Raw genomic sequence first — 27,621 nt, 5'->3', positions numbered from 1 at the left:
AGAAAACAGGATGAGTTGTTGCGATCTAGCTGCCCACACTTCCCCTGACCGGCAGGGGAACTTCCTTGTGGTCTGTAATTGACAGGGATGTTCCCCTGCTTTCTTTCTTGCCGGTGGGTCTCCAGAAAAGCAGTTAAAGTATCAAAGTATCAAAGGTTGCTAGGCAGACTCCCTATATAAGTAGCTGCAGCTCAGAGCTCGGGGCCCCTTGCTTTCTGCTCTCCCTTCAACCAAGAGGCTCAAATCCAAAGCGTGATTTGAGAAGAATCCTCGTCTGGTGGCTGTTCTTTCCTGCTGGCCAGGGAGTTCGCCGCAACTGGTGCCGAAACCCAGGACGCTGGGACAAGCTTTGGTACCGAGTGAGGGGCCAAATAGGATTCCGAACTCGACACGCGGAGCGGCGACGTCGGTGAGTCTCCCAAGTATGATGATTGCTGAGGTTGCACCTAAGGTATTTTGCTTGATCTTTGTGGCCCTCGTCATTGTCGTTTTTTCTGTGCTGCTTTTGGTTGCGCACGGAAGGGAGGAGGGCACTGCAAGCACACCAGGACAGCCTATCAGAGTCTGATTTAAAAGGGGGGGGACTTAGGCAGGTCTAGACTGAAAAGAATAAAGATAAAAAAGGATAGTAAAAAGGAAAAGGATAAAAAGATAAAAGGTATACCTAAAAAAGAAACTCAAGAGAACCCTCAATGGGAAGAAGAGGATGGTTTAAAGAAAGTATAGCCATGACCAAAGTGGATGGTTTAGAAATGAAACTAAAAGGAAGAATAGGATTTTAGAATGGGCGCTTCAACATCACACCTGATTTTTCTGGCTCTCAATGAGCTGTTACGGAGCACTTTGGAAAGGTTTTTAGCTGAGAATGACACAATTGCTTCTTGGTTTGCTGTCTCTGGCAATCTTAATGTGTCATCCTGGGATAAACTTGGTAGAGAGCTGAATCTTGCCACTGAACAAGGTACGCTAAGGAAGGGAGGTATATTCATTTGGTTCGAATTACCGAGGCCTCCAGAGTTTGCAGTAGAGTGTGAGCAGCTACGGCTCCAAGGCTAAGGAGCTCTAGGCAGCTCCAGAGCCAAGCAGCACTGAGGGTATGCAAAGCTGCAAACACCAGGACTTGCCTCAGGACATAGAAATTTATGGAGATGGATAAAGCTTGAAAAGACTAGAGTAAAGCATTTTTGTTTTCAGCCTTAACAGGAAAAAAACTGGCTGTTTTAAAATGCAGGCTTTCTGGGCCTTCCTGCCAGGGAAAACTCTCTTTCAAGCAAGCAGTCCGGACTCTGGAGCTATGGATACATTGTTGCAGCTTGCTTCCTGGCAAGAAAATGCCATAGGAGCTTTTGACTGTTGTTTAAAAATTGTAAAATGTAACAAGGCTCCTTGAAAGCAACTCATAAAAGTTGCAGAAAGATCCTGTTACAAACGGATCTGGCATGATAACACCAAGCTGACCTTTGCTAGGGCAAGGTGGAAAAGCCCTTACAATGCATTATGAAAAACCCCGACCTATTTATATTTGGGGTCGAGGATATGTTATGCTTTTTTCACAGAAAGAAAAAAGCTGGACCTGAGTCGAGGCTGCAGACGCCCCACAGAGGACTTCCAGAGGCGATTGGAGAGAGGTCCTTGGTCCGGACTTCCCTGCCCCCAAGGAGAGAAGTGCCTCATTGTGTCCCAAGCCGCCTAACCAGAACTGTTGAAGTCCATCATGAAAATGACCCCGCCGCTCTTCAGGATGCTGATACTGCTGATCCTGTCGAAGATGATGCCACTGCTGTTCCTGATGACGATGGCGGTGACAATCCGGATTCGGGCGGAGCAGAGATGGGGAATACTGTCTGCCTTCCCTAAGCCGATTCCTGTTTGGCCAACACCATGATCTTGCTCCTCCTCTTCTTCCTGTGCTTCTACCGCTGGTCCATTATGTGCCTCCTGGAAAAGAAGTTTCTTCATCTTTCAATCTTGAGGGATTTTCTGGAGGCAAGAATCTATGGTCTCCCTCCATCATGTCAAGCTCACTCTTGTCATCCGAGGTATCTGGAAGATTGTTAACACTGCTGCTTTAGCTGCAGGCACTGATAGACATACTGGGAATAGACTGATTACTTCCAACACTATTCACTGTTCCTGTTCGCCACAATGCCGCTGTTTTTCCCGGTTTTTTGAAGCAGCTTCTTGTGACCCTGGCTCGACTGCTGAGTCCTTCACTGGGACATTGCTGCTGTGTTCTGCTCGGTGCTCACTTCAATTTCGCAAGCCCCAGCTGAACCTGTTTGACCTTTTGGTGGTGGGCTTGACTTGAAGAGATGGTTCCATGACAGCGGGAACCCCCCCTTTTGTTTGGGGATGTATAATCTGCCTATGGTTAATTTGTCGCCCCTGAGCTCAGACATCTCGAGATAAGGTTACGGTTCTACGAGCGTTAGCCGCTTTGGAGAATGGCGATTCACCCCAAGTATGATTATCTGTCCTAAAAGGCCAGTAGGTTTGTTCCTTGCATAGCCTTTGCACTCTCAAGGAGAAATTCTCCATTGCACTGAGGAAGATATGCATTATTACTCTGAGTACTGCCTTTGTACCTCCCAGGAGTTTATTCCATTGCACGGGAGAAGGAGTACCAGGAGTTTTGGGCCTCCTTTGATCGGTTCTCACATCATGAGGTGAGGACCTGAACGGGAGTAAGACCTCACTGAGAAAAACAAAAAGGGGGAACTGCAGGGAGCCGATTTGAATGGCTGCCATTACAAGATGGCATTTGGCCCCGGCCTCTCTTGATACCATAATAAAGGTTGCAGTTCTTCCACCAGAAAACAGGATGAGTTGTTGCGATCTAGCTGCCCACACTTCCCCTGACCGGCAGGGGAACTTCCTTGTGGTCTGTAATTGACAGAGATTTTCCCTTGCTTTCTTTCCTGCTGGTGGGTCTCCAGAAAAGCAGTTAAAGTATCAAAGGTTGCTAGGCAGACTCCCTATATAAGTAGCTGCAGCTCAGAGCTCGGGGCCCCTTGCTTTCTGCTCTCCCTTCAACCAAGAGGCTCAAATCCAAAGCGTGATTTGAGAAGAATCCTCGTCTGGTGGCTGTTCTTTCCTGCTGGCCAGGGAGTTCGCCGCAGACAGTCTAGATAATAATTAAATAATTAAAATAGAGAGTGTTAGCACTGCTCTTCATTTTATGATGGTTTTCCTTTCAGAGCCCATTCTATAGAAATCACAAAGTCTATGTGTATACTTGGGAAATTAACTAAACTTAGGAAGCAATATCTTTTGTCCTGAGAAGAAAGTGTACTTTGTGTTTTATAATGCTCTGAACTCTTTAACCACTGCCAAATCATAAAACTATTGCATAAACTACCCGAGTGACTTCCCATATGTGAACATTGACCTTTACGTAGTCGGCATCTCTCCATCATCAGCAGGTGATTTGGGGGAGTATATATAGACCTGGCAGGAGACGCAAAGAAGAAGCCTCAGAGAAACCAGACAGGAGGGATGGGGCTCTCCAGGGGCCTTGTTTTCCTCCTCCTTCTCCTGTACCAGCTCCAGGGATCTGACTCTTCCCTGATAAAGCTGAATGGGAATGGCTATGAAGATGTTATTGTTGCTATCGATCCTGCTATGCCAGAAGATGAAGCAATAATTGAAGGAATACAGGTAAGAGAAGGTGGGCTTGCTTGTGTTCACGCTCTAAGAAGTGGAAAGGTTAATATCAGTTGTAAGAGTTGCTATGGAAACCTCTGAGTGCTCTGGCAAGGTCAAAAACTGTGTGCTTGATTTGGGAATGCAGAGTGAGATGAAGGCTCTAAAATGGTCTAGAGGAAAGTCCTAGAGGTTCTAGAAGGGACTTCATTTTCTAGCCTAAGATCCAAGACAAAGCAGAGGCCTCTCTGATCTTGTTTCCTGGTGTGTAATTTAGAAGTTGGATTTGTTCTGTTTTTGTAATCTACTTATTTATTGTGTGTGTACACACACATGCGTGTGTATCCTTGAAGGAAGAGAAATAAGTTAAAACATAAAAGAACTATAGGGTTTGTATTCTTTTTTAGAGTCATCACTGATACCGAAGTGAGTGGGATAGCAGATGTGATGTTTGTAGGCAAGGGTGGCAAAGTCGGGGAAGGGTGACAGAGCAGGGTGCTGCTGCAGTAAGCAAGAGCCTAGTAACTGTTTCATTCAGGATACCCAGAGTGGCCCTCCCTCATAATGTGACATCTGAGCAACCCAAGATGAGTAAGAGAAGAGATGAGAGCTTCATGGGGGTGATAGCATCTTGCGTGATCAAGGAAATAGCGGGGAATAAGCAGCAGGACGGGAGGCTTAAAGGAGCTGGGATAAGGTCACATACAATGGCAGAATCCAGACCATTAGAAAAGGATGTTTTTGCTTTCCCTCTGAGAAATATGAGACTCCATGAAGGAGATCTTAGCGGAAATTATGGACACTTTGGTGTCTATTCTATGGCCATCCTGACTACTTAAAACTGTAGACGGCTTGCACGTATCACATCCACTGTATGAACATGGTAGTGTAGGGATGCAGAAGGATCTAGGCTGTAGCTGGCCAATAGGGATGTTGATGACGACAATGAGGTAGCAGGAATGATTAACGTGTATGACTCTGAACATGTTTTGAGCGTATCAAAGACAACATTGTTGTTGGTTTACGTGTGTGGGAAGGGACAGGTAGGGAGGAAATGTTAAGAGGCAAGAAAAACTTCACAACTTTGACTTAAATACTTGGGTATAACTTTCATCAGCTGGGAAGGAAAATTCCAAGTAAGAAAGAGCTGGACCAATCCGGGGTGATGGGGAGGAATTAGCTTAGTGTAGTTTCAGATTGAGGTGCTTTTCAGACATCCAGGACAAAGAGACAGGGATCTGAATCCACAATGAGCTGGAAAGTATATGCTTAAATAACATAGAGGCAACAGTGCGTAGAGAATATGAGTCAACCAGATGGTTGGCAACAGAGGAGGAACCCGGTCACGCAACAGAGGGCTTTGGTTTGCTGAAGTTTCTTCCAACTCTAGCATTCCATGTGGAGACTGGCATCACAGCTCCACCGGGCACTTGACATTTCTACTTCTTGTCTTCAGCTCCTGCCCACTAGGGGTCCTACTGCTGCCCGTGGAACTCCCTACTGGGCATGAACTGAACTGTCTCTGGCGATTTTCTTTGGCACCCTCTTGACATTCCGGAAACTACACTGCAACCCAGAGATGATACTTGCTGGTACTCTTTGAGCTCTCAAGGATAAAGATTGCTTTTTCTATAACCAATGAGAACAACTCTGAATGAAAGATTCTTGGTGTTTGGGGGTAAAGGGTCAGTTTCAACCTTCTTTGAATTCAGAAACAGGTTTTTGCTAGGTATTTTTAGAGACAAAAAATAACGTATTCTTAGCATGGTTTTCTATTGAATATTACAAGGAGAAACGCAGTCCTCTGCCAACATGTCTATAGTTTAGTGGTTTTTGAAACTTGGCCTTTTGCAAAGTCCTATATCATCAGGCAATTTTGTGAATGGCCATCATCTACTTATTACACAATGATTTGTACCTTGTGTTTGTGTTCCTTCTGGGTTTAAAACATGATCACATTTGCAAACACTGATATTTCACTTTTTAAAAATCAAAAACATTGTAGGAATTTTGAGGAGGAATTTAGAAGGACTATCATAGGTAGAAAACTGATTAGAAAACTCTGAGGAATCATTATTGGGCACCTGAGGTATCCCTGGAGATGACAGTCACCTACAGGGTCTCTGTCATCTCTCCACGACCTAAGAACACACTGCTAGCTAAGATAGCCAGTGGCCATGGAGACTCTACAGGAAATGCAGTCCCCTGGCTATATAATAATACACAACCTACACAATTGTACACAGCAAGCCTACTAGTCCAATCCATAACTCCATTTGAGCCATCAAAACACTGTTGTCCCCTGTTCCAGCAGAACATGACAAACTACATATCTCTCTTTAAAATGTTGGGGGGGTGGCATACAGGGAGAGAGAGAGAGAGAATTCTTTCACGGTCCTTCTGTGGGTGCTGAACAACTTCCCGCGTGCCTTAGAGTTCTTCACAGCCTTCTTGCACTAGGCCTTCGTTTCTCTGAACTCCAGTCTTCTGACTCATCATTTCATGACTTACTAATGACTTTGCTGACTTCTTGCCACACATGTGAGTCAGAACCCTGGACTCTCTGCGTGGAGCAGGGGGAAAGAGGGAGGCCTTGAGGAGCAGTTCTGCTGTGGGCTTATGTTAAAGCTGGAGGCGCCGGAGGGGTCTGCCCTGATAAATACGGCAGTGGAGAGCAAGATGGCTCCTGAGAGGAAAAGATATTTCTACCTTTACTTATTTTCCTTTCTTTTATATTTATTTATATTTTACTTACCGCTGAGAGCTCTGGTTGTAAGGAATAGGTTGCCTTGGGTGGTTTTCACCTACTGTTTACCTTTATTAGACAGGAACTCTGTAAAGAGAAATTCTTTTAATAAATCATAGTGACTTTGATACTGAGGAAAATCACGTATTTTCACGTTGGTAGCAGGGCAACAATTCTGTGCTATAGAATTTTCCACTGCACCTCCCTCCAAGTGTGCAGCGTTCCTAGCCCTTCCAGGAGTACGGAGAGTCCAATCCTGAGGACTCCTGTGGGCTATTTTCCTCCCCTTTCATCTGCAAAAGATGTTTTGACTCAAATTTCCTGAAATCAGGAATGACATCAAGCAGTCTTAGAATATTTGTTAGTTCATTCCAGACTTGTGTCCATTAAAGAGTAAGGTCGCTGGGCTTCGGAGCATTCTATAAGTCATCCAGAAAGTGATAACACAAAATTAGAACCAAATAAATGACTCTAATATATATATATATATATATATTCATATGAACCAATTACTGCAATCACCAGGCAGCTAGCCTTCCTTGCCGATGGGAGCCTTTCCAAGCACAGGGTGAAGCAAGTTTGGGATTGACGGGATAGAAGTGTGGGCGGAGACCACTGCCGAATAGTCTTGATGAATGGTTGACTTTTGTAGTAACTGCGTTGGGAGAATGCCTGATGAGGCCCTGCAGCACGACACCACCCTTGCTTGGCCATTTCTACATATTCCTTTACGTGTTCCTTTTCCTTTTGATAATAGAAAATGGTGACTGAAGCATCTACGTACTTGTTTGAAGCCACGGAAAAAAGATTTTATTTAAAAAATGTATCTATATTAATTCCTGAGAGTTGGAGAAACAAACCTCAGTACCAGAGGCCAGGACAGGAGAGCTACGCACATGTAAGTGTCAATCTTTTCTCGAGAGAGAGAGAGAGAGAGAGAGAGAGAGAGAGAGAGAGAGAGAGAGAGAGAGAGAGAGAGAGAGGATGAGAATGTTTTCTGGTGCTTGCTAGTTTGGGCACAAATTGATTCATTCATAGTCTTTCTGACTTGTTTCTTCTGCTCTTCAAGTTTTAATGATATTTTTAAACATTCTCAGGCAGATGTTAAAGTTGCACCCCCTGCCGTCCCGGGCAGAGATGAACCATACACCCGGCAGTTCACAGGTTGCGGAGAGGGAGGAGAATACATCCACTTCACTCCCGACGTTGTGCTGGGGAAAAAAGAAGCTGAATATGGACCTACAGGTAGGGCTTAAACATTACACGCTTGCAACAACCAACTCTTTACTCAGGTTAAATGAACAGACCCTGGAGAAGAAGTGCTTAGATCTAAGTCCGGGTTGCTCTATTTATTAGCTGGGTGCATTAAACAAGTGATCTCCTTTTCCTTTCTATATAATCCATAATACCATATCTCAATCTCTTTCATTGCCACCCCTTCAGGGGCATTTTCAGGCTGTCTTTCCTAAAACTGCACCCTCAAAATAGCTCTAAAGTAGAATGACTAGGGTGTTGACCGGGTTAGCCATAAACCATTAAAACATGTGAGACCTTTGGCTCCCCAAAACTGAAAGTCAAATCCTAGTTTAGTGTGACTGCAGCCTATGTTCCATCGATGTTCCACTGATTTAACATGATGTGTAATTAAAAATTAGTATCCTATACAGAAATGTAATATCATTTACTACAAATTCCTTTATAAACAAAATGTAAACTTCAAGAACCACAGAAAATCTAAACCTAAATGCACTCTGTGTGTGTATGTGTGTGCATGTGTGTGTGCTTGTGTGTGCTTGCGTGTGCATATGTCTGTGTGCGTGTGTGTGTGCGTGCATGTGTGTGTGTTCTTGTGTATGTGTGTGTGCGTATGTATGTGTGTTTATGTGTGCTTGTGTGTGTGTGCGTGCGTGTGTGTGTGTGTGTGTTTAGGAGTACCAGAGGACAACTTGTGAGTCAGTTCTCTCCCCCTACCACATGGGGTCCAAGGATTGAACTCAGGTTGTCAGGCTTGGTGGCAAGTACGTTTACCCACTGAGCCATCCTCACTGGCCCAGAAATTTTGGGGATATGAAATTTTCCACTTGAATTATGATCATGTATTTGAAAATTTTTCTTATAGGAAGGCTGTTTGTCCACGAATGGGCCCATCTTCGCTGGGGAGTATTTGATGAATACAGTGAAGAGAAGCCATACTATGCCGCTTCATCAAGGAAAATTGAAGCAACAAGGTATGACTCCTAAGTACCCTGGAATGACCTCACAAATAGGCTTTTAACTGCCCTATATTACTTTCCAATGACAAGCATTCATTTTTGTCCCAACGCACATAGGAGATGCAATATCACAAGCCTGTTTTACGCTCATTTTAGACCATTATCCTTGAAGATGATGACTGTAAAATGTACATAGCTTTGAGTCTGGCGATGGTGGCGCACGCCTTTAATCCCAACACTCGGAGGCAGAGGCAGGTAGATCTCTGTGAGTTCAAGACCAGCCTAGTCTACAGAGAGAATTCCAGGACAGGCGTACTCCAAAGCTACATAGAGAAACATTTTCTTGGGAAAAACAAAAACAAAACAAAACAAACCCATAGCTTCAATGTCAATGTCAAGCATTTGCATGGCTATTGGACATGTTCTATTTACACATGTCTCCCATAGATGCCAGAACTCATCTAGACCAGGTAGATGCTGAGACATCAAAGTTATTCACGTTACATAATGAGTGAAAGTGGGCTGGGTGAGAAGTCAAGCAACTGCAAGGAGCCAATTCAGAACTTCTTTGGGATTTATAAAGATCATTTTAAAATATCAGTGTAGCATCATAACTAATAACAGGCCATTATCTTGATTCTGAAAGTAAGAGATCAGAATAGTTGGAGAAAATGAATTTAAAACTTAGTGTCAGCATCCTCATCACTCTTGAAATCCCCCTGGTTTGGGGTTCTTGTCACAGGGAAGGGGGTGAGGTGAAAGGTGCAGACCTGCCACCCAAGCCCCACGCCAGGTCTTAGAAGGTATTGGGTATATTCTGTTTTTGTCATGATGCTGCTACATGTCATTTCTGCTACAGGATATCATTACAAATGGTCATATGGATGGCATCATCATGTTCCTCAGTTTTGGAACAATAGTGGCATGGGCATATTTGTGCACTTCCCTAAATGACTAGGTCTATAATTCTCTTGCTGGGTTTGAACTGCAAGCCGATGAAATGACTTGCAGCTAAAGCCTGGTCTGTCTGTTAGGATCGCTGCCACCTAGGCCCACCCCATGCAATAACACACAAACCTATCATTCTTTCTTCCATTGCCTCTCTCTGAGGTACTCTGATACCCCTTGAATAACCAGAGAACATGTAGTTTTATGATGCCCTCCTTAACCTTTGCCATCAGTGTGGGAAGGTCATGGCAGATACACAAGAAATACTGTATCACAAACTCAGTGTGAGCAGGACCACTTTTTCAAATCAATGCCTGCTATCTCTAAGATTCACGTCTATATTTCTAGGTGTACTATAGGTATCACAGGTGTGAATAAGGTCCAAAAATGCCAAGGAGACAGCTGTACAACCAGAAGTTGCAGAACTAATTCCACCACGAAGTTATATGAAAGAGACTGTCAATTCTTTCTTGATAAAGATCAATCAGAAAAGGCATCCATAATGTACATGCAAAGCATCGAATCCGTAAGTACGCCTGTCGCTGTGTCTGAGTGACTTGTCTGATTTCATTCATCTTAGAGTTATAACGATGATCAGATGAAAATAAGGCACTTTACACTGCTAGGCAAGCACTCTACCACCTGAGATATAGTTGATCTTAAATATGACATGAGAAATAAGTATATTGATGTAGAGTTCAATGATACACGGTAAGTATTCATCTGCTATTATATATTATTAGCACTTCTGTACATTAATACTTAGCTAATTGTTCTTAACTATTATAATATTAAATCTACTTCATTGTTAATTATATTTCACTTGAGCAATACATATTTGTTAAATACATTCTCTCTCTCTCGGTGTTTCAAGACAGGGTTTTTCTGTATAGCTTTGGTGCCTGTACTAGAACTCACTCTGTAGACCAGGCTGACCTCAAACTCACAGAGATCCTCCTGCCTCTGCCTCCTCAGTGCTAAGATGAAAGATGTGTGTGCTATCACCACCTGACTTGTTTTTTTTAAAAAATTAAGTTTTTAATACTCCTCCCAGAAACCACAAATTGCCTGTGGTTCTTTGACTAGGGGTAGGCCCTTGAAAGTCTCGGTCCTCTACATCCACATTAACATGTTGCTTGAAGTTGCCATTGTCTTGGTCTTGTTTATGCGGCCATTTCTAGTAGAGACTTTCGCAGACTTCCAGGTATTCTGACTCTTATACTCTTACAATCTTCCTACCTCCTTTTCAAAATATTCCCTGATCATAGCAAGCTTTTTCTTTTGGACCACCAACCAGCTCCCAAATCATGACGTGGAGATTTATTACTAGTTATGAATGCTCATCTTAGCTTAGGCTTCTTTCTTGCTAGCTCTTCTCTCTCTCTCTCTCTCTCTCTCTCTCTCTCTCTCTCTCTCTCTCTCTCTCTCTCTTCTTTAGTTTCCCACTATCTCCATAGCATATCTGGCTGTCAGTTACCTGGCTCTGCCCCAGGCATGTACCTCTCTCCCTTGTTCTCTTCTCCTTCTCCCCCACTCTTCTCAAGCCTAGATTTCTCCTCCTATTTATTTTCTCTGCCTGCTCCATCTATCCTTCTGTCTGCCTAGCTGTTGGCCATTCAGCTCTTTATTAGGGAGGCAAAGTGAAACAAACCAACACATCATTATAATTAAACAAATGCATCTGAAACAAATGTAACACACCTTTACACAGTTAAAGTAATACTCCACAACATAGACAAATGTAACACATCTTTACAGAGTTAAATATTCCGCAACAATAGATGCAGGAGCTGTGATGTAGATGTATCCATTGGGGCTGGGCTCCACAAGATCTGTTGATCTCTTCATTGTATCTAGTTCTGGTTTTTTGGGATGGAACCCATTATTGTAAAAAAAAAAAAAAAAAGACTTCTTTGATGAAGTACCACCACACCTATCTGTGGATGTAAGGATGAGGGACAAGAGACAAGTCACACCATGGTTGTTTAAGACTCAAGAAATCATATTATTTGATATTTTTATTTATATAAGATTCTAAGCACATGTGCACACACATACACACAGAGAGAGGAGGGGTTAAGACACGGGCTAGCAGTGCCCCTACACAAGAACCACAGACTAACAAAAACTCCAGTACCATGTAGTTGGTCAGGGCAGCCCAATCAATATATTACTGATGCAGCCCTTAATTGCATTTCAGGCCTTGATAATTAGCCCCTATTGCTGAATACACCACACATTCAGGGCATAGGACTCAGATGACCTAAGCTGATTCTAACCTAAGAGCCTCTTTCCTGTGGTCTAACTTCTACGGTTCCAGAAAAACACTATGAAGCTGCCAAGGGAGGGAAGCAATTAAACAGTTCTCCAACTGCAACACCTATGAGCCAGAACAGTGACCAGCATGGCAAGATATGCATAAAGATGCAATAATGTCACTCACACGTAGGGGGCAGCCAACGGCTATGTAATTGGATTTGAGTCGAGCCTGGTACTGTCAACATCACCAGCTTCCGTGGCTAGTGAGGTCCTGGACCTTAGCAAAGAATCAACTACTGTCACTTTTCTGGCTTAGTTACTTTGACATTCTAACTCCGAACTACACTCGCTTTACTTTTCAGATCGTTTTTTTAAGTACATGAAATAGTAATTTTCTACATTTTACTACTCTTTTAGGTGACTGAATTCTGCAAAGATGAAAACCATAACCAAGAGGCTCCAACTCTACATAATGAAAAGTGCAATCTGAGAAGCACATGGGACGTAATCAGCAGTTCCGAAGATTTTATTGACAACGTGCCCATGGACACGCCACCCTCTCCACCCACCTTCTCGCTGCTGAAAATCCATGAGAGAATCGCGTGCCTCGTTCTTGATGTGTCTGGGAGTATGACTGTAAGTTCATGGCTCATTCTGTCTTACAGGGTAGGAATGGGGATAACTGAAAGACAAAAAACAAACAAACAAAACAAAAAAACACCCTCAACACTACTTGCTATGTGGATTTTTAAAAACTGTATAATGTCATAAAGCAGTATTACTTTCTGAGATCATAACCTGAAAGATATTGAAAAAATATTTTGCTTAGAGAAAGACATCTAAGACCAGCTAAGCTAAGGGATTCCCTTTAGTGGGAACACGATATTGAAATAACATTGTTTTTAACCATGGGTCCTCCACATGAGGGAACATGAGACTGCTGTATATTAGTGTATGCTTAGACTCCAGTTCAGCTCACGCAACAAGATCAATGAGCAGAATGCCTAACATGGTATCCTGTTATTTCCCAGCTGCTCAAGTGCTCTCCTCAGACATAAAAAGAGCAGCATCACCACGAAGAACAAATGTAGTCTTTCCTTCATTCTATTATCAGGCACAGAATAACAGGCATTGTGCTAGACTTTGAAAACAGAGGTGCATGTTCTTGAGAAGTCCATAGTTCCTTTTGGCTGAGCTGGGGAAGTATGTTCCTGTAATACTAGAATTTGGGAGACTACGCAAGTTCAATGTCTGTGAGTTGCACAGTGGGAGCCTGTCTTAGAAAGCGAACCAAACAAGCAGATATTTTTATAGTCTAGTAATGTTTTCTCTCCCCTCACCCTTTCCTATCTGCCTATGTCAATCCTGCCCTCTAAAACTGAGGAGAGAGGCTAGTTTCTGGCAGGAGGACTGGACTCATAGGGTACTGAAAGCTGCTGTTCCTTTTGCATATCTCTAGTTCTGAATATTTTATCAATACTGCCTCTGCCTCTCCCAGTCAGAGCAAGAATTCTGCTAGGAACCTGAACCACATCCAATCCAGAGTTCATAACATATGTGTGACTACCAAATAGCTGCCCAAATGGACGGGAAACACAAATAATTAGATGTCGTGTGATAAAGTATTCAGAATGACTGCACAGTGGCAGAGGGACAGGCATGCTAAAGCAGAAATTAAAGCTTCAGTGGATGAGGGAAGGTGGTGCTGAAAGGGCAAAGAGCAATAGAAATTGGTGAAATGAGCCTCAATAACACGAGGGTTTGTGAAAGACAGAAGAATGCTCAGAAGTCCCACACATGAGTAGTCCTAGAAATGTCTTACAAGAGAAGAGATTGCTGATTCAAAGGTGAGGAGCCTACTCCAGACAGGGTACTAGTAGATCCAGGTTAAAGGCAAAACCGGGCTGGTGGGATGATGATGATAATAATAATAATAATGGCAGAAAACAGCTCAGTGGGTAAAGGCACTTGCAGCTAAGCCTAACGACTTGAGTTCAAACTCTGGTTCAATTGGTGGAAGGTAAACTCTGACTCGCTATAGTTCCCCTCTAACCTCTACGTGTGTTCCATGACATGTGTGCTGTAGCACAAGTATCCTTGGACAGCCACACACTCACCACACAAACCAAACATAATACAAAACAGAAAAGAAAGAAGACAAAAACAACAGAGAAGCAGGTAGAGCAAAGCTCTGGATATGTAGGAGCTTTATTGTGATTTGATTCAAGAAGGTCCCAAGCAAATTTGGGTATGGGTTGCAAGGAGGATCTAGAGAAAACAAATACATGAAGTGTACCTTCCGGGTATTCATCTAGTGGAGAGAGACATGATTGCTGGTGAGTTACCAGAAAGCCAACGCAGTCAGCCCACTGGAGGGGAAGCAGTGGGGGAAGGTTAGCAGAAGGGGACAGGGCAGGCCGGCCTTCTTGGAATTACCTGGAACTCAGGTAAATTTCACCCTTGAGGAGACTGCTCCGTACTGAATTGCTCAGTCCAGCTGTGTTTGGAGACCAGGAGAGTCTGTGGTTTTGAACCGTAGGTTATAAATTTTAACAGGAGCGGCTACAGTGGGAATTGGGCCACTAAGATGAGAGTCACTGCCTTAGTGTCAATGCAAGCTGCAATTTAACTTGGGGAGTTAGCGACTGGGAACCCCTTCTTCTGTGTCCCATGCTACACATGCTACACCTCATATATTTACCAGTTAAAAAATTACAATTGCTTTCTTTGACAGTACAAATTAATAGTTATAGACCATTCTTGCCAATAAACCTCATGCACCCCTTTTATGAGGTCTGCCCTTACCATCCAATTGAAAATCACTTAGGTATTTTTCTACTTATCATTTCTTCAATCAGATTTCTGATCGCCTCAATCGATTGAAGCAAGCAGCACAATATTTTCTAATTCAGATCATTGAAGATGGGTCCTGGGTAGGAATGGTCCACTTTAATAACCAGGCCACTACTAAAAGTGAGATGATCCAAATAAACAGTGAAGCCGAGAGAAGCAAGCTTCGGGAACTCTTGCCTTCGAGTGCCGGTGGAGGGACCTCCATCTGCAGTGGAATCCGACGTGCATTCGAGGTGAAAATCTACTGCAAATGTATCTTGTTCTCTGTTTTCCTGTTAGGGCCTTTCTTGTGAAGTGCTACTGTTCTTACTTGCCTCCTCATTTTGACATAAATAATCTTAAAAGGCTTGGGACAAAGCACACACCAAAAAGAGAAACTTTGATATATGTTATCTTAGCACTTGGAAGGATCAGAAATTCAAGATCATCTTTGGCTAGATCATCTGAGGATAGCAAGAGAAACGTGAGACCCTGTCTCAAGTAAATGTAAATAACTCTCACCTCAACACGCTTAGAACATTTATTTAAGTGTCCAAAAGATTTCTAGTTTGGAGTCCATCACCATTTTTGCTTTGTTTTGTCTTTTGTTTTTTGAGACAGAGTTTCTCTTTGTAGCCCAGGCTGTCCTGAAATATAAACCAGGCTGGGCCTCAGATCAGAGATTCCCCAGCCACTGCCTCATAATTGCTGGAATGAAAGATGTGTGCCACAACCTGGTAAAATCCATTACCTTTTAACGTTGCTATTTAATGCATCTGGCTATATGTACAACTGATTTTGTATGCTGTAGACTTGTTCAGAGTGTATCAGGGGAAGAAAATGCAGTCCATATTTTGAATATCTATTTGCTTGGGTTTTTCAGATGCCTCTGTCATTTAGTCATGAAAGTTTTTCATGATGCCTGAGCCCACCTATCATTCAGTTAACAAATATCCCCTGTATTTAGGAGACAGAAAAATAATACGTTTGTGCTCTCCCAGGACCATTGAGTATAAATTCTATGATTCTATAGAAATTATCTCTTCTTTCTTAAACTTTTTCTATTCAACTTCTTTTTGTAAATTCTCCATCAGGATAGCTGATCTAGTATAATAATGGTATTCTGAATTATGCTTGCAGGTACTTAAAATTGGAGGTTTCGAAATCAATGGAGCTGACATTGTGCTGATGAGTGATGGGGAGGACACCACTGCAAAAGAGTGTGTTGATGAGGTGACAGAGAGCGGATCCATACTTCACTTCATTGCCTTGGGACCAAATTTTGAGTACGCTGTGAAAAACATGAGTGATCTAACAGGTGAAACACAATCTCTATATTACAGAATTCCAATTGTTGTATATGAATATAGAAATGATGCTCAACCATATCTTCTAAGCTTCATTCTGCAAAAGTCAGGCCAGGGATTGGAGAACAAAGTTAAACAGACACAACCTCTGTCCTCATTACCTTGTAGTTCAATAGACTGGAAAAGCACACAAAACTGTCAATCCAAACACATGGGTCACACTCCTTTATAACAGCAAAAGCATAGAATAGAGTTAAACTGAGGCAAACATGCCTTCCATGTTCCCAACATGTTGTAAAAGTGGAGGTTTCCAAGCTGGGCCTTGAACAAAGTCTGGGTCTTTTTCCAGGAACCAAAGGCAATGAGAAAATACAAAATTTCTTGATAAGCGTTAACTGTGGTGACTGCTATTTTAATATGTGGTGGAAACTGATTGCATACTTCTAGTACCTTCTTAAACACAGTAGAGAATGCAGAGCCAATAATACAAGTATCAATTACTACACTGATTTAGCTTTCATGGTAACAGATATATATATACTTACTTTTTGTGGCTTGCTATACAAATTCCTAACACTTCAAACACTTTTATGGCCATCTATACAATTTATTTTGTCACAAATACTCTAACCAACAATAGTGCTTTTTTAAACTTGTCCACACTGCTTATCCCCAGTTCATCTCCACAGTTCCAGTTATTTTCAAGATACCTCAATACTGCAACTCTTTTGCCTTTCCAATTCTGTGCTTCTAATCTATTTCCTTCTGAAAAAAATCTAAATGATGTATATAGGGTTAATAATTCCCCTAAAGGACTGTATAAAATCTGTGAGCTTAAATATGCACAACTGTAGTGTCTTTCATTGTCAACAACAACAAAATGACAAACCTCATTCAACAGAGGTTTCTATACTGAGGCGATAAGGTGGGTTTTGTTTCACAGTTAGGATGCATTATAGTCAATTATCATTTCAGAGATGATCTTAAGGATTTTCTGACAATTTACTTTATTTATATGGAAACTTTGACTTTATTTTAACTGCTACCTTGTTAATTATTAAAATGTGGTAAGTACACGTGTTCTACAAAAAAAAAAAAAAAAAAAAAAAAACCTTACTCATTCACATTGTAGGAGGCTCGTTTGCCCATTCTACAGATGAAGCCCAGAATAATGGTCTCATGGATGCTTTTGGAGCTCTTACTTCAGAAAATGCTGATGTCACCCAGAAGTCAATTCAGGTCAGCGTTTTCCCATCCCTAGAGGTTTTATGGTTGTTTTTGCCATAACCAAGAAAAGGTACAAGGGCAGAACACATGAAACCATGCGAAAGGAGACATTTATAGATAAGATATGTTAAAAACTTTAGGTGGTGGCTTTTTTAATGTGTAGAAAGAGTAGAGATAAATTCCTTCTTTCTCACTTGAGATACCTGCGGTAAGTTTTTAAATAGTGAAAACAAAAAGAAGGCACAAATTTTCAAAGCCAAGCTGTATTCATACACACGATGGGTGAAAATAACAAAGGTAAACGGGGACCAGCTGGAAGCATGGTACAGGCATCTGAGTCGATGGGAATTTGAGTTTAATGGTGGTGCTTGGAATACAAAGGAAAAACTGTGCCCCACATTCATTTCTCCTATTGCCATTGTGGAACCCAAGTGACCCTGTTTTCTAAGACTTTGCTGATGAAGAGACAAAATGTGTGGGTGGCACTCGCACTCAAATTTATTCCAAATCCATTTAAAGTCTTGCTTGCTTAACCTGGGACCAAAATTTTAGGCAACAGAGTGATGCTTGAAAGAATTTTCTATTAGGGCTGAAGCTGTTTGGGGTTGAGGTTGGAATGGAGTAGAAATGATATGTTCTAGTCTTCCTAAACTGACACCCCTAGGAAGCACACACATGGGTGAAACTGGATAGCCTAGGACGTCATGTTAGGTGAAATAAGCCAAGCATAGAACGATGAGAAGTATGGCCTCATGTACACTTGAAATCCAAAATAGCTGAATTCATAGAAAAAAATAAAAACCATAATAAGCATCAACTGGTAAGATGTGAGGATCAGAGAGATGTTAGGAAATAGATACAAACTTTCAGTTAGGTAATAAGTTCAGGAGATGTATTATATAAGCATAGTGACTACTATAACTGATAGCATTGTGTATCATATTTGGTGCAATAGATTAGAAAGTGAATTGAAGTGTTCTCTATGTGTAGTGAGAAAATGTTTGTGTTAAATAGTTCTTGGCCCATTTATAATGTTTCAAAACATTATGTTTACATGATAAACATGCAATTGCAATTTTCTGATTTAAGAATAATGTATTATGTTGACTCTTCTCAGCTAAGAGCTTTCAACAAAGATGAAAGACTCCTTCATGTCTTCTCTCAGAGAAAGAACTGGCTTTTGTTTTCTCTTTTCCCAGGATTCTATCCTTCACAACCAGTTTTCCTTCTTTAGAACAGACTCCATGTGCAATGTTTCACCCTCAATGCTGTGTGGAAAAAATCATTTAAAGATTCCTCTTTAACAATCTATCCAAGAGAGCTTGTCTCAACTGTCTTTTATGTCTTCCTAGGAACTGAACCTAAAGTCGCCAATGCACTAGACAAGTGTCCTATCCCAGACTCTTACCTGTCTTTGCTTTTCTTTGGACGCCTTTACTCTGCCTCAATTAAAATACTCTAATTACCCCAAGTGTTGTCTTTTGGGTCATCAGCCAGATGAGTAAGCGTGTCACATATACACGTAGCTAAAATACAGAACGAGCATTTCCCAGAAAGCTAAGAACACATAGCAAGGTCACAGCCTCAACTTTCCAACTGATGTTTCCACTTTAAATGTCCTATTATACCCTGTCCTTTCTTCAGCCCCCATATTTCCAACCTTGTAGCTGTCACATCAGAATAAGCCTTCAGAAAGGTGACAAATCTGTTGTTAGGAAGAGACAGAGAGAATGCTAGGAATTTGAACCCACCCTGAAGTACATAGGGCGACCAGGTCAACCATGAGAACATAAGAACCCTTTTTGAGAAGGAGGGAGAGGAAGAGAGAGAGAGAGGAGAGAGGGAGAGGAAGAGAGGTGGGGGGGGGTCTAAGATAGCTCAATATAGGTAAGACTGTTTCCAGATTAAATATAAAGAATTATCTGTAGACAGAAGAATAAAACCATTTACTTCTGTAGTCATTAAGTTTTGTCATTTTATGTTTTACATTTAAACAGCTTGAAAGTAAGGGAGACACACTGGACAGTAATCACTGGCTGAACGACACTGTGGTAATTGACAGCACCGTGGGAAAGAACACATTATTCCTTGTAACCTGGAAGAACGCAGCTCCTGGCATTTCTCTATGGGATCCCAAAGGAACACAAGTCACAGATTTCACAATGGACACAGATTCTAAAATGGCCTATTTCAGTATCCCAGGAATAGCTCAGGTAAGCCACTAGCTTTTCAATTTCCCCTGAACTAATATTTTCCCAAAGAGCCCCTAAAGTCATCATGAATATGAGTAACAACAATTTTACCATCTTCAGAGTGAAAATAAAATTTATATACTTTCATTGCCCATGCAATCCTGAAAACTGTGATGTCCAGGTAAAGGTAAAATGACTTTATGGATTGGTAGAAAGGAGGGGTATCTGAGGACACCGAGGAAGAAACATGAAGAGTCTCTGTGATTTAGTGCACTGCCTTTTCTCACTGATCCTTGCGGAGACAGAGACTCCATGACATTGAGGCCAAAGAATTAGGGCAAAGCCAGGGCAGACTTATCAGAACATTGTTTTCCAGTTGAGAAATCACGAGGCAAACACCACGCTCAGCACTAGCAGGGCTCCCTGTCTGAACCATTTCAGCCTCGGTAACTGAAGAATTAAGACCTTTATAAACCACAAAACTTCTGTCAACTATCTTAAAGTCACATAATGGAACAATGTAGTCGGACTCTAAATGCTTGCTGCATGTTTCCATTGAAATTTTTAGGCGGGCACCTGGACTTACAACCTTGAAGCCAAATCAGACCAAGAAATACTAACAATTACAGTAAGCTCCCGAGCAGCAAGTTCTTCTGTGCCACCCATCACTGTAAATGCTAAAATGAACAGAGACACCAGCAGTTTCCCCAGCCCTATGATCGTTTATGCAGAAGTTCTACAAGGGTACACACCCATCATCGGAGCCCACGTGACAGCTATCATAGAATCGAATAGTGGAAGCATCGAAGAGCTGGAGCTGCTGGACAATGGTGCAGGTAAGCTGCAGCCTTTTATGGATAAACCTATATTTTTATAGTTCAAAGTGTGTCGTGGGTTCCTGAGGCAGTGGGTACAACAAGATGGGAACCTGACGAGTTAAGACAGACAGATTCTAGATGAATAGCAAGACCAGCAGGAAATGCAATCAGGTAAGTCTTACAAAGTGCTTAGCAAGCGTCTCACACTTGGTAACCATTCAATAAATGTCATCTGCTGCCAAAATCATGTTCGTAATCTTGGCAGGCAATGCCTGTCTCTAGCTAAGACAGGCTCATGCAGAAGACTGAGAACATGAGCAAGAATTCCAGTTACATGCTTCTTGGAGGAGCATCACCAAGAAAGCATGGTCAAAGCATCAAAGATGATGTACAAATAATCCGGTGGGAGGGGTACAGAACCTGGGATCCTGACAGGGAAAAGGAGAGAAGCAAGAGTGAGTCCCCACAGCTGAAACAAAGCACTTAGTCATGAGAGCCAGGACCCGGGAGAAGGTAGAGGCACCACAATAGAGGAAGACTTAGCCCTGCAGCATCAGATGCCAGGACTCACTGGCAGGAAGCTAGGACTTTTGCAGGCTGTTCTCTCTCCTCCTGTCTGTAGGGTGCGTGGGGCACTCACTGCACTCCGTGGGTTCTGTAAATGGAAACTTGTGTTGTAATTTATTTCTTTATGTCTTCAACAAGGGGCTGATACTTTCAAAGATGATGGCATCTACTCCAGGTACTTCACAGCTTATTCAGAAAATGGCAAATACAGCTTAAAAGTGCGGGCTGACGGAGGAACAAATTCTGCCAGGAGAAGCTTACGCCATCCGTCGAATAGAGCCGCCTACATCCCAGGCTGGGTAGTGAATGGTGAGTAGCTCACATTATCATAAACCCACAGGATAATATTCGCGATTTGATATGATGGAGGCTCCAAACATTTTACAATTCAAAATGTGTCTTTCCCCATTTCTAGAATGAGATCTTCATATAATTGTCTCTGAGTTAACTCAATCTAAGTCTGACAAACAGTAGACACAGAAAACCTATCAGCTATTATTAGGTTAGTGTGGAACACCCTTCCATGTCAACGATGATGTGTTAACCTTTCAGCTCAGGACAAAGGAAGCAGCCCACTGGGCTACGACTTGCAGTGCCAGCCAGTGGGAGAATCTGTCCTCTGGGTTCCATGAGCTTCAATGGTTTTAAGTTTTCCTTTCCTTGCTCCTTATTTTTTTTTTTTCTTGCTCCTTATCTTGTGACTATGGGGGTCTTTTTAAAGCAATGGAGTAAATCGGGAGCATCATTTCTTAGCACGTCCAGCTTGGAAGGAAGGTCATCTGAGTGTCAAGATAGAACTGGCATTGATTTCTCTAGACGTGTTTCTAATCGGAAATGACTTGAGAATAAAGCAATACTTTTCTTAAGGCTTATACGAGTGAGGCATGGTGACACACACCTGAGACCCCATCACTTAGGGGACAGAGGCAGGAGGAAAGGGATTTCAAGGTTAACCTTGGCTACTTAAGTGCATTTGAGGCTAGCCTAAGCTTAATGCCACCTTGTTTGGTTTTGGATTTATTTTTATTTTGTTTTGTTAATTCATATAACAAATTACATAGCATTCTCATTCAGTGAAGTTTTCATTTCAAAGGAAGTTGTTGTCCAATTTTATTTGATAACATCTTGGTAAGGATTCTGGAGGAAGAAATTTACCATTAATTGAATGCTTATGATTGTAGCACATAATAAAATGCAGCTATATAAGGGAAAGAGAAAGAAAAAAAAAAACAGGTAGGGTCAGGAAGTTGACGGACCAAGCTCCAAAAACACTAGCTCAGTTCCATCCAGTTTAATCTAGAGAATTTTAAATGCAGGTGAAATTGAAGGGAACCCACCAAGACCTGAAACGACAGAGGTTACTCAGCCAGTCCTGGAGAATTTCAGCAGAGCAGCATCTGGAGGTGCATTTATCGTATCTGATGTTCCATCTGGTCCTTTGCCTGACCTGTACCCCCCAAGTCAAATCACAGACCTTCAGGCCACGCTTGATGGGGAAGAGATCAGCCTAACATGGACAGCACCGGGAGATGATTTTGATAGTGGAAAAGGTAAGAACAAAGAGTCATGCAGGTTTGACTCAGGTGAGATGTGTCCAGTGTGATGCAATAGCAGACAGATTACAGGTGAGAGTGATTGCTCACTGAGAACTCAGCCAAGTGGGACTTTTATGATCTGATACTTTATAATTTCTTAAGAAGATCTTGCTTTTCATGCCAGTGATTAAAAGTCATGCTCAGTTTTTATTGAAAAATGGGTAAGACTTTTGATATGAGCATACTTTACATGTTAAATATTTTTGAGAATAACTAGAAAGAAATTTAACATGGTAAGATGCAGCAACTAACCCATAACATTTCTCTTAGCTCAACAGTATATCATAAGAATAAGTGAAAATATTACTGACCTAAGAAACAATTTTGATGAGGCTCTTCAAGTTAATACGGCTGACCTGTTACCAAACGAGGCCAACTCCAAGGAAACCTTTGCCTTCAAACCAGAAAACATCTCAGAAGAAAATGCAACCTACATATTCATTGCCATGAAAAGTGTCGACAAAAGTGATTTGAGTTCAGAACTGTCCAACATCGCACAAGTAACACTATTCATCCCTCAAGCAGATGCTATTCCTGACGGTCCCGGGAGTCCTGAGGGCCCCGGGAGTCCTGGTGGAAGTCCACAGTCTGGAGTTAGTGTTTCCACTATTGTGCTGTCTGTAGTCGGCTCCCTTGCAGTTGTCTGCATTATTCTAAGTGCCACTGTTTGTGTCCTAAAGAAAAGAAGGTCCTCATCAAACGCTGAAACATCGTTTTGAAAAGCAACATAAATAAAAGGATACTTCTGGGTTTTTAAGTGCATCCTATGTGATCATGAACTCAGAAATAGTTTCAAGAGGATTTAAAAGAATGCTTTTAAGCACACCCACTCATGAAAAACTACAAATTTAAAATTTTATTCACTTAAAATAAATAGTGACAAAAACTGTTTTTATATTGATCTCTAGTTCTGTTTTTTTTTTCTGATGCCAAAGTTTTCTGAAATGATGCTTCAAATTTCTTGGAGAAACTAACAGTATCTATGTAAGTAGTCAAGACACAACATAAAAGAACACATCAGTAATATTTATAGGGAAGAAATGAATGTGCTCTTGGTGTTATCAATATAAGCTAATGGCATTATAGTAACTCAAAATCGGCAACTGTACACTATCATAGTGAAGGTCATACTTACTGCCATTCATGGATACAGAAGATGCTATTTTAATTCTTTTTATTTATTTTATTGATTTTGTGTATGTATGTGCACATATGCATGTATGTGTTCATGTGAGTGTGTGTATATATATACACATATACATATATATAATGTTATGGCACTGTGTGTGTGTGCTGTTGCATGCATATAGATATCAGAAGACAATTTGTGGGCATGGGTTCTCTCCTTCTGTCCTGTGGGTCCTAGGGATCAAACTCAGGCTGTCATGCTTGGCAGCAAGTGTCTTTACTCCCAGTCATCTCACTGGTCCCAGGAAGATACTGCATTTTTAAAAATCAGATTCCACCTGTTTGTCTTTCAATTCAATATAAACACCTATGCACTTTTTCGCTCATCTTAAGAAAGAATTATTGAAACTAAAGTCTATTTACTTTCATCCAGAGAAAAGCAAAATATGTCATAGATTTGTTTTAACCCGTCACTCAGAGGCACATCTAGGAGGCTCAAGCCTATTGATAAGATCAGCTAAGGAGAGAAAGAAAGTGGGCTGAGAAGAGAAGATTCTCATTGCAGGAAGTATTCCTAGCCCTCCAGTGAGAACAAGGTATCACAATCCTCCCATGAGAACAAGGTATCACAATCCTCCCATGAGAACAAGGTATCACAATCCTCCTTTGATAACAAGGTATCACAATCCTCCATTGAATACAAGGTATCACAATCCTCCAATGAACACAAGGTATCACAATCCTCCTATGATTACAAGGTATCACAATCCTCCTATGATAACAAGGTATCACAATCCTCCAATGAATACAAGGTATCACAATCCTCCAATGAATACAAGGTATCACAATCCTCCAATTAGAACAAGGTATCACAATCCTCCAATTAGAACAAGGTAATACTTCACATAACAGCAAATGCCAGGGAGGATGTGAAGAAAGAGGAACTTTTTATTCATGGTTGGTGGGAATGGGAATTGGTGAATTTAAAGCAAGAAGTACCACATGACCTAACTGAATCTCTCCTGGGTATACACACACACAAGCCTCTAGATCCCGTCACAGAGACACATGTACATCCATGTTTATTCACAATGGCTAAGAAGTGGAACGAACACTCTAGACATTCATCAACATGATCAGGCAAATAAGACATGGTGTACACGACACACATTGAGTTTAATATAACTGGTCATAAATAGAAATGGAATCATGACATTTGCAGGAAAATTGATAGAATTGAAAATTATTATGGAAACAAAGTGTCCCAGACTCATATACACAAATCTCTCCCATTTTTTCTCATATATCAAACTCTATGTTTATGTGTGTGTTCCTATAATACTTCTTGCCTCTTCAAGTTAAACTTCCCTTAACTATAGAATCTCTACTAGTCTCTGCTATGTCTCAGTAAAAGAACTGTAACAATTATGTGCACATATATGCTCTGTTTACCTACTCTTCCTTCTTTCTTTGTTAAAATTAATCCAGTTAAAGTTGTTAACATTGTAGGATAATATCTTTGTACACTCTGAAGATGTTTCTCTGCCAGGTCACCTTCTGATTGGTTTAACTAAGAGCTAAACAGCCAATAGCTAGGCAGGAGAGGCTAGGCAAGACTTTCAGACAGAGATAGGAACTCTGGGAAGGAATCAAAGAGGCAGAGACTCACCAGCAAGACATGGAGAAAGTGGGACATATGGAGGAGAGGTAATGAGCCACACAGCAGAGAATAGACTAATATAAATGGGATAATTTAAGTTAGAAGAGCTAGTTGGGAACAGGCCTAAGCTAAAGCCAAGCTTTCATACTTACTAAGAAGTCTTTGTGTCATTATTTGGGAGCTGATGGTCCAAGGAAAATCCAACTACAGTTAACAAATGTGTTATTATGCTCAGAGGCCATCTTTGTGCTTCTGAAGTCAAGGCTTTCAGTGAGGGATGAGGGGTCACAAGGTCACAGGCACTCACAGCTTCCAGCTTGCTGACTGACTCTATGAGGCAATATCCACTGACCACCTCATATAGAAATTTCTTGCTATGCCTTGGTGAGTCACCTTGACATGATCCCATGGTTGTGTCCTTTCTCACTCTGGTTGCATAGTCAGAGCTATGTCTCCCAGAAACAATATAACAATATAATTTTGAGTTTGGGAAAATGACTAACTAGCTTAATTTTATGGAACCAAAAGTAGACATACAAATTTAGGGATACATTACAGAAAGTTGTTTGGGTATTGATTTGGTTTGGTTTGGTTAGCTGTTTTGTCACTGTTGGTGGGAAAACATTATAATTCTAAAACACTGCATTCACCATCTTCATCCATACCTTATGAATTTCTCTCTCAGGCTAAGAAAAGCACTCACTGCCCTGCCACTCACATCAGAGACCACAAGCCAATCCTATAATCTGCCAAGCTCCTCATCACTTACACTCAGTCACTGAACAAGTCTTGCCCTCACATCCTCTTCCAAGGGCTTCTGCACACATGTGCTGCACATACATACACTCAGGCATATGCATATACATAAATAGCTTTTCTTTAAAAGAAGATTCCTCTTCTTTTCATTATACAATCTCAGCCTGTCTCTATCACCTGCCAGTAGAAACTATACTCCCTACCTGGTCTTTCTATATTTTGTATAACCTCCCCATTGGTGCGGAAGAAATGGAACAATTCTATATCAGTCCATTATGTTTTAAATAAATGCTGATTGGCCATTAGCTAGGCAGGAAGTATAGGCGGGAAAACCAAACAGGAAGTAGAGGTGGGGCAATGAGAACAGGGGTATTCTGGGAAGAAGGAAGTTCTTTCCCCAGTCCTTCCCAGAACACTAAAGAAGCAGGATGTGACCTGCCCCACTGAAAAAGGTACTGAGCCATATGGCTAACATAGATAAGAATAATGAGTTAATATAATATATAAGGGTTAATAAGAAGCCTGAGCTAATGGGCCAACCAGTTTATCATTAATATAGACTGTGTGATTTTCTTTGGGACTTGCCAGCTGTGGGAACTGAGCAGGACAGAAACCCCAACGAGCAGGCCCTCATATTATACCCCATCATTACTCCTCACTGACCTGGATACAGGATACATCCCACACAGGCTCCTGGATAAAATCTAAAAGTGTAGATGTGTCTCTATGGCAGTGAGGATGTCTGCTTCATTCATTGCTTTCTTTCAGTCACCCAGCAGAGAAAGCACACGATTGGCAAATAAATTAGGAGCCTCATTATCACTGGGCCTTGCCCCATCCTCTGAAGTGAAACTCTGCAGCTCCAACTGGTCTGGCCTCTGCATTATGCTCAGAGTGAGACCTGCCCATGTAACTGACAATGTCCTTCAAGGCTTTCTCCCAGCTCGCCTTCCAGTCTCTATTCTCATATTTCCTCTTGCCGTGCAGAGGGCTCTATCTGCCCTCCATGGACTGCTAGGAATTCTCGACTATGTCAGTTACTCTCACAGGAACCTGAGTCTATTCTCGCTCTCTATGATGGTCACTGTCCATTGTCCCCCATTTTCATAGCTTAGAGTCACCTGGTAAATCATGTTCATTTCTGTGTCTTAATCTAGGTCCTGAACTTCCTGTGGAGGATGCTCTATCTTTCCCAACCTCCTCCCCCAAAGGAGGCAACTTCCTGTTACCCTAGGCTCACTGTAGCTCCGTACTGTGATGGCTATGTACTTGTGCTGACTTCTTTCCACATAGTGAGATCCTTTAAGGCAGGAGATAATCCCTCAATCATCATCACAACTCCGATACCTATCACCACGCTCAATAAATATTTGCTCATCTTCCTCTCGAGTATCAGCTGAAATGAATCAGTCTCTGCATTGGCAAAAGGACAACAAAAGAACCAGTATCCACCCTATGCTCAACACATAAGCTACAAGGAGGAAATATGATTCCCCCCAAAGAGAAATGTTAAATCACCCCCACCTAACTAAGGAAAACAAAGATAACTGAACTGTATTCTCGATGCCTCTACAATAACAAGCTTGGACTTACTTCCTCTTCATTGTCCAACCAGCCTTTATCTGGTATGTAGGTTGATCCAACTCTCACATGAACTACACCTCTGCCTAACATTCTTTCAATTTAGTTTACCCGATAACCATTCCTACAGCTATACACAGTTTCAAGTCA

At 41.7% G+C, this 27,621-nt stretch overlaps 1 protein-coding gene across 1 annotated transcript; it reads left to right on the top strand.

Moving 5' to 3' along the window:
* The first annotated feature begins 3,000 nt into the window (after nucleotides 1–3,000).
* On the top strand, nucleotides 3,001–23,241 carry Clca4 (chloride channel accessory 4). The gene is made up of 14 exons (XM_050160222.1): nucleotides 3,001–3,657; nucleotides 7,146–7,286; nucleotides 7,486–7,633; nucleotides 8,508–8,616; nucleotides 9,898–10,075; nucleotides 12,226–12,444; nucleotides 14,667–14,894; nucleotides 15,781–15,958; nucleotides 17,080–17,186; nucleotides 19,172–19,387; nucleotides 19,935–20,202; nucleotides 20,890–21,060; nucleotides 22,068–22,301; nucleotides 22,617–23,241. Exons 1-14 carry the CDS (start codon nucleotides 3,496–3,498, stop codon nucleotides 23,063–23,065), a joined length of 2,808 nt encoding a protein of 935 aa, XP_050016179.1. The 5' UTR covers nucleotides 3,001–3,495; the 3' UTR covers nucleotides 23,066–23,241.
* Nucleotides 23,242–27,621: the final 4,380 nt, after the last annotated feature.

The sequence above is a fragment of the Alexandromys fortis genome, unplaced genomic scaffold (assembly GCF_014885135.2).
Source record: "Alexandromys fortis isolate MF-2015 unplaced genomic scaffold, M_Fortis_MF-2015_v1.1 scaffold_124, whole genome shotgun sequence".
Lineage (NCBI taxonomy): Eukaryota > Metazoa > Chordata > Mammalia > Rodentia > Cricetidae > Alexandromys > Alexandromys fortis.
Note: the sequence above shows the minus strand (reverse complement) of the source record. Positions and strands in the feature narration are given on the sequence as shown.

Bases quoted from the DNA above. Each gene is read 5' to 3' on its own strand.
- Clca4 (XM_050160222.1), top strand. From the start codon at position 3,496: ATGGGGCTCTCCAGGGGCCTTGTTTTCCTCCTCCTTCTCCTGTACCAG. The intron at 17,187-19,171 runs GTCAGCGTTTTC...ACATTTAAACAG, and splicing joins TCACCCAGAAGTCAATTCAG to CTTGAAAGTAAGGGAGACAC. The intron at 21,061-22,067 runs GTGAGTAGCTCA...TTTTAAATGCAG, and splicing joins CCCAGGCTGGGTAGTGAATG to GTGAAATTGAAGGGAACCCA.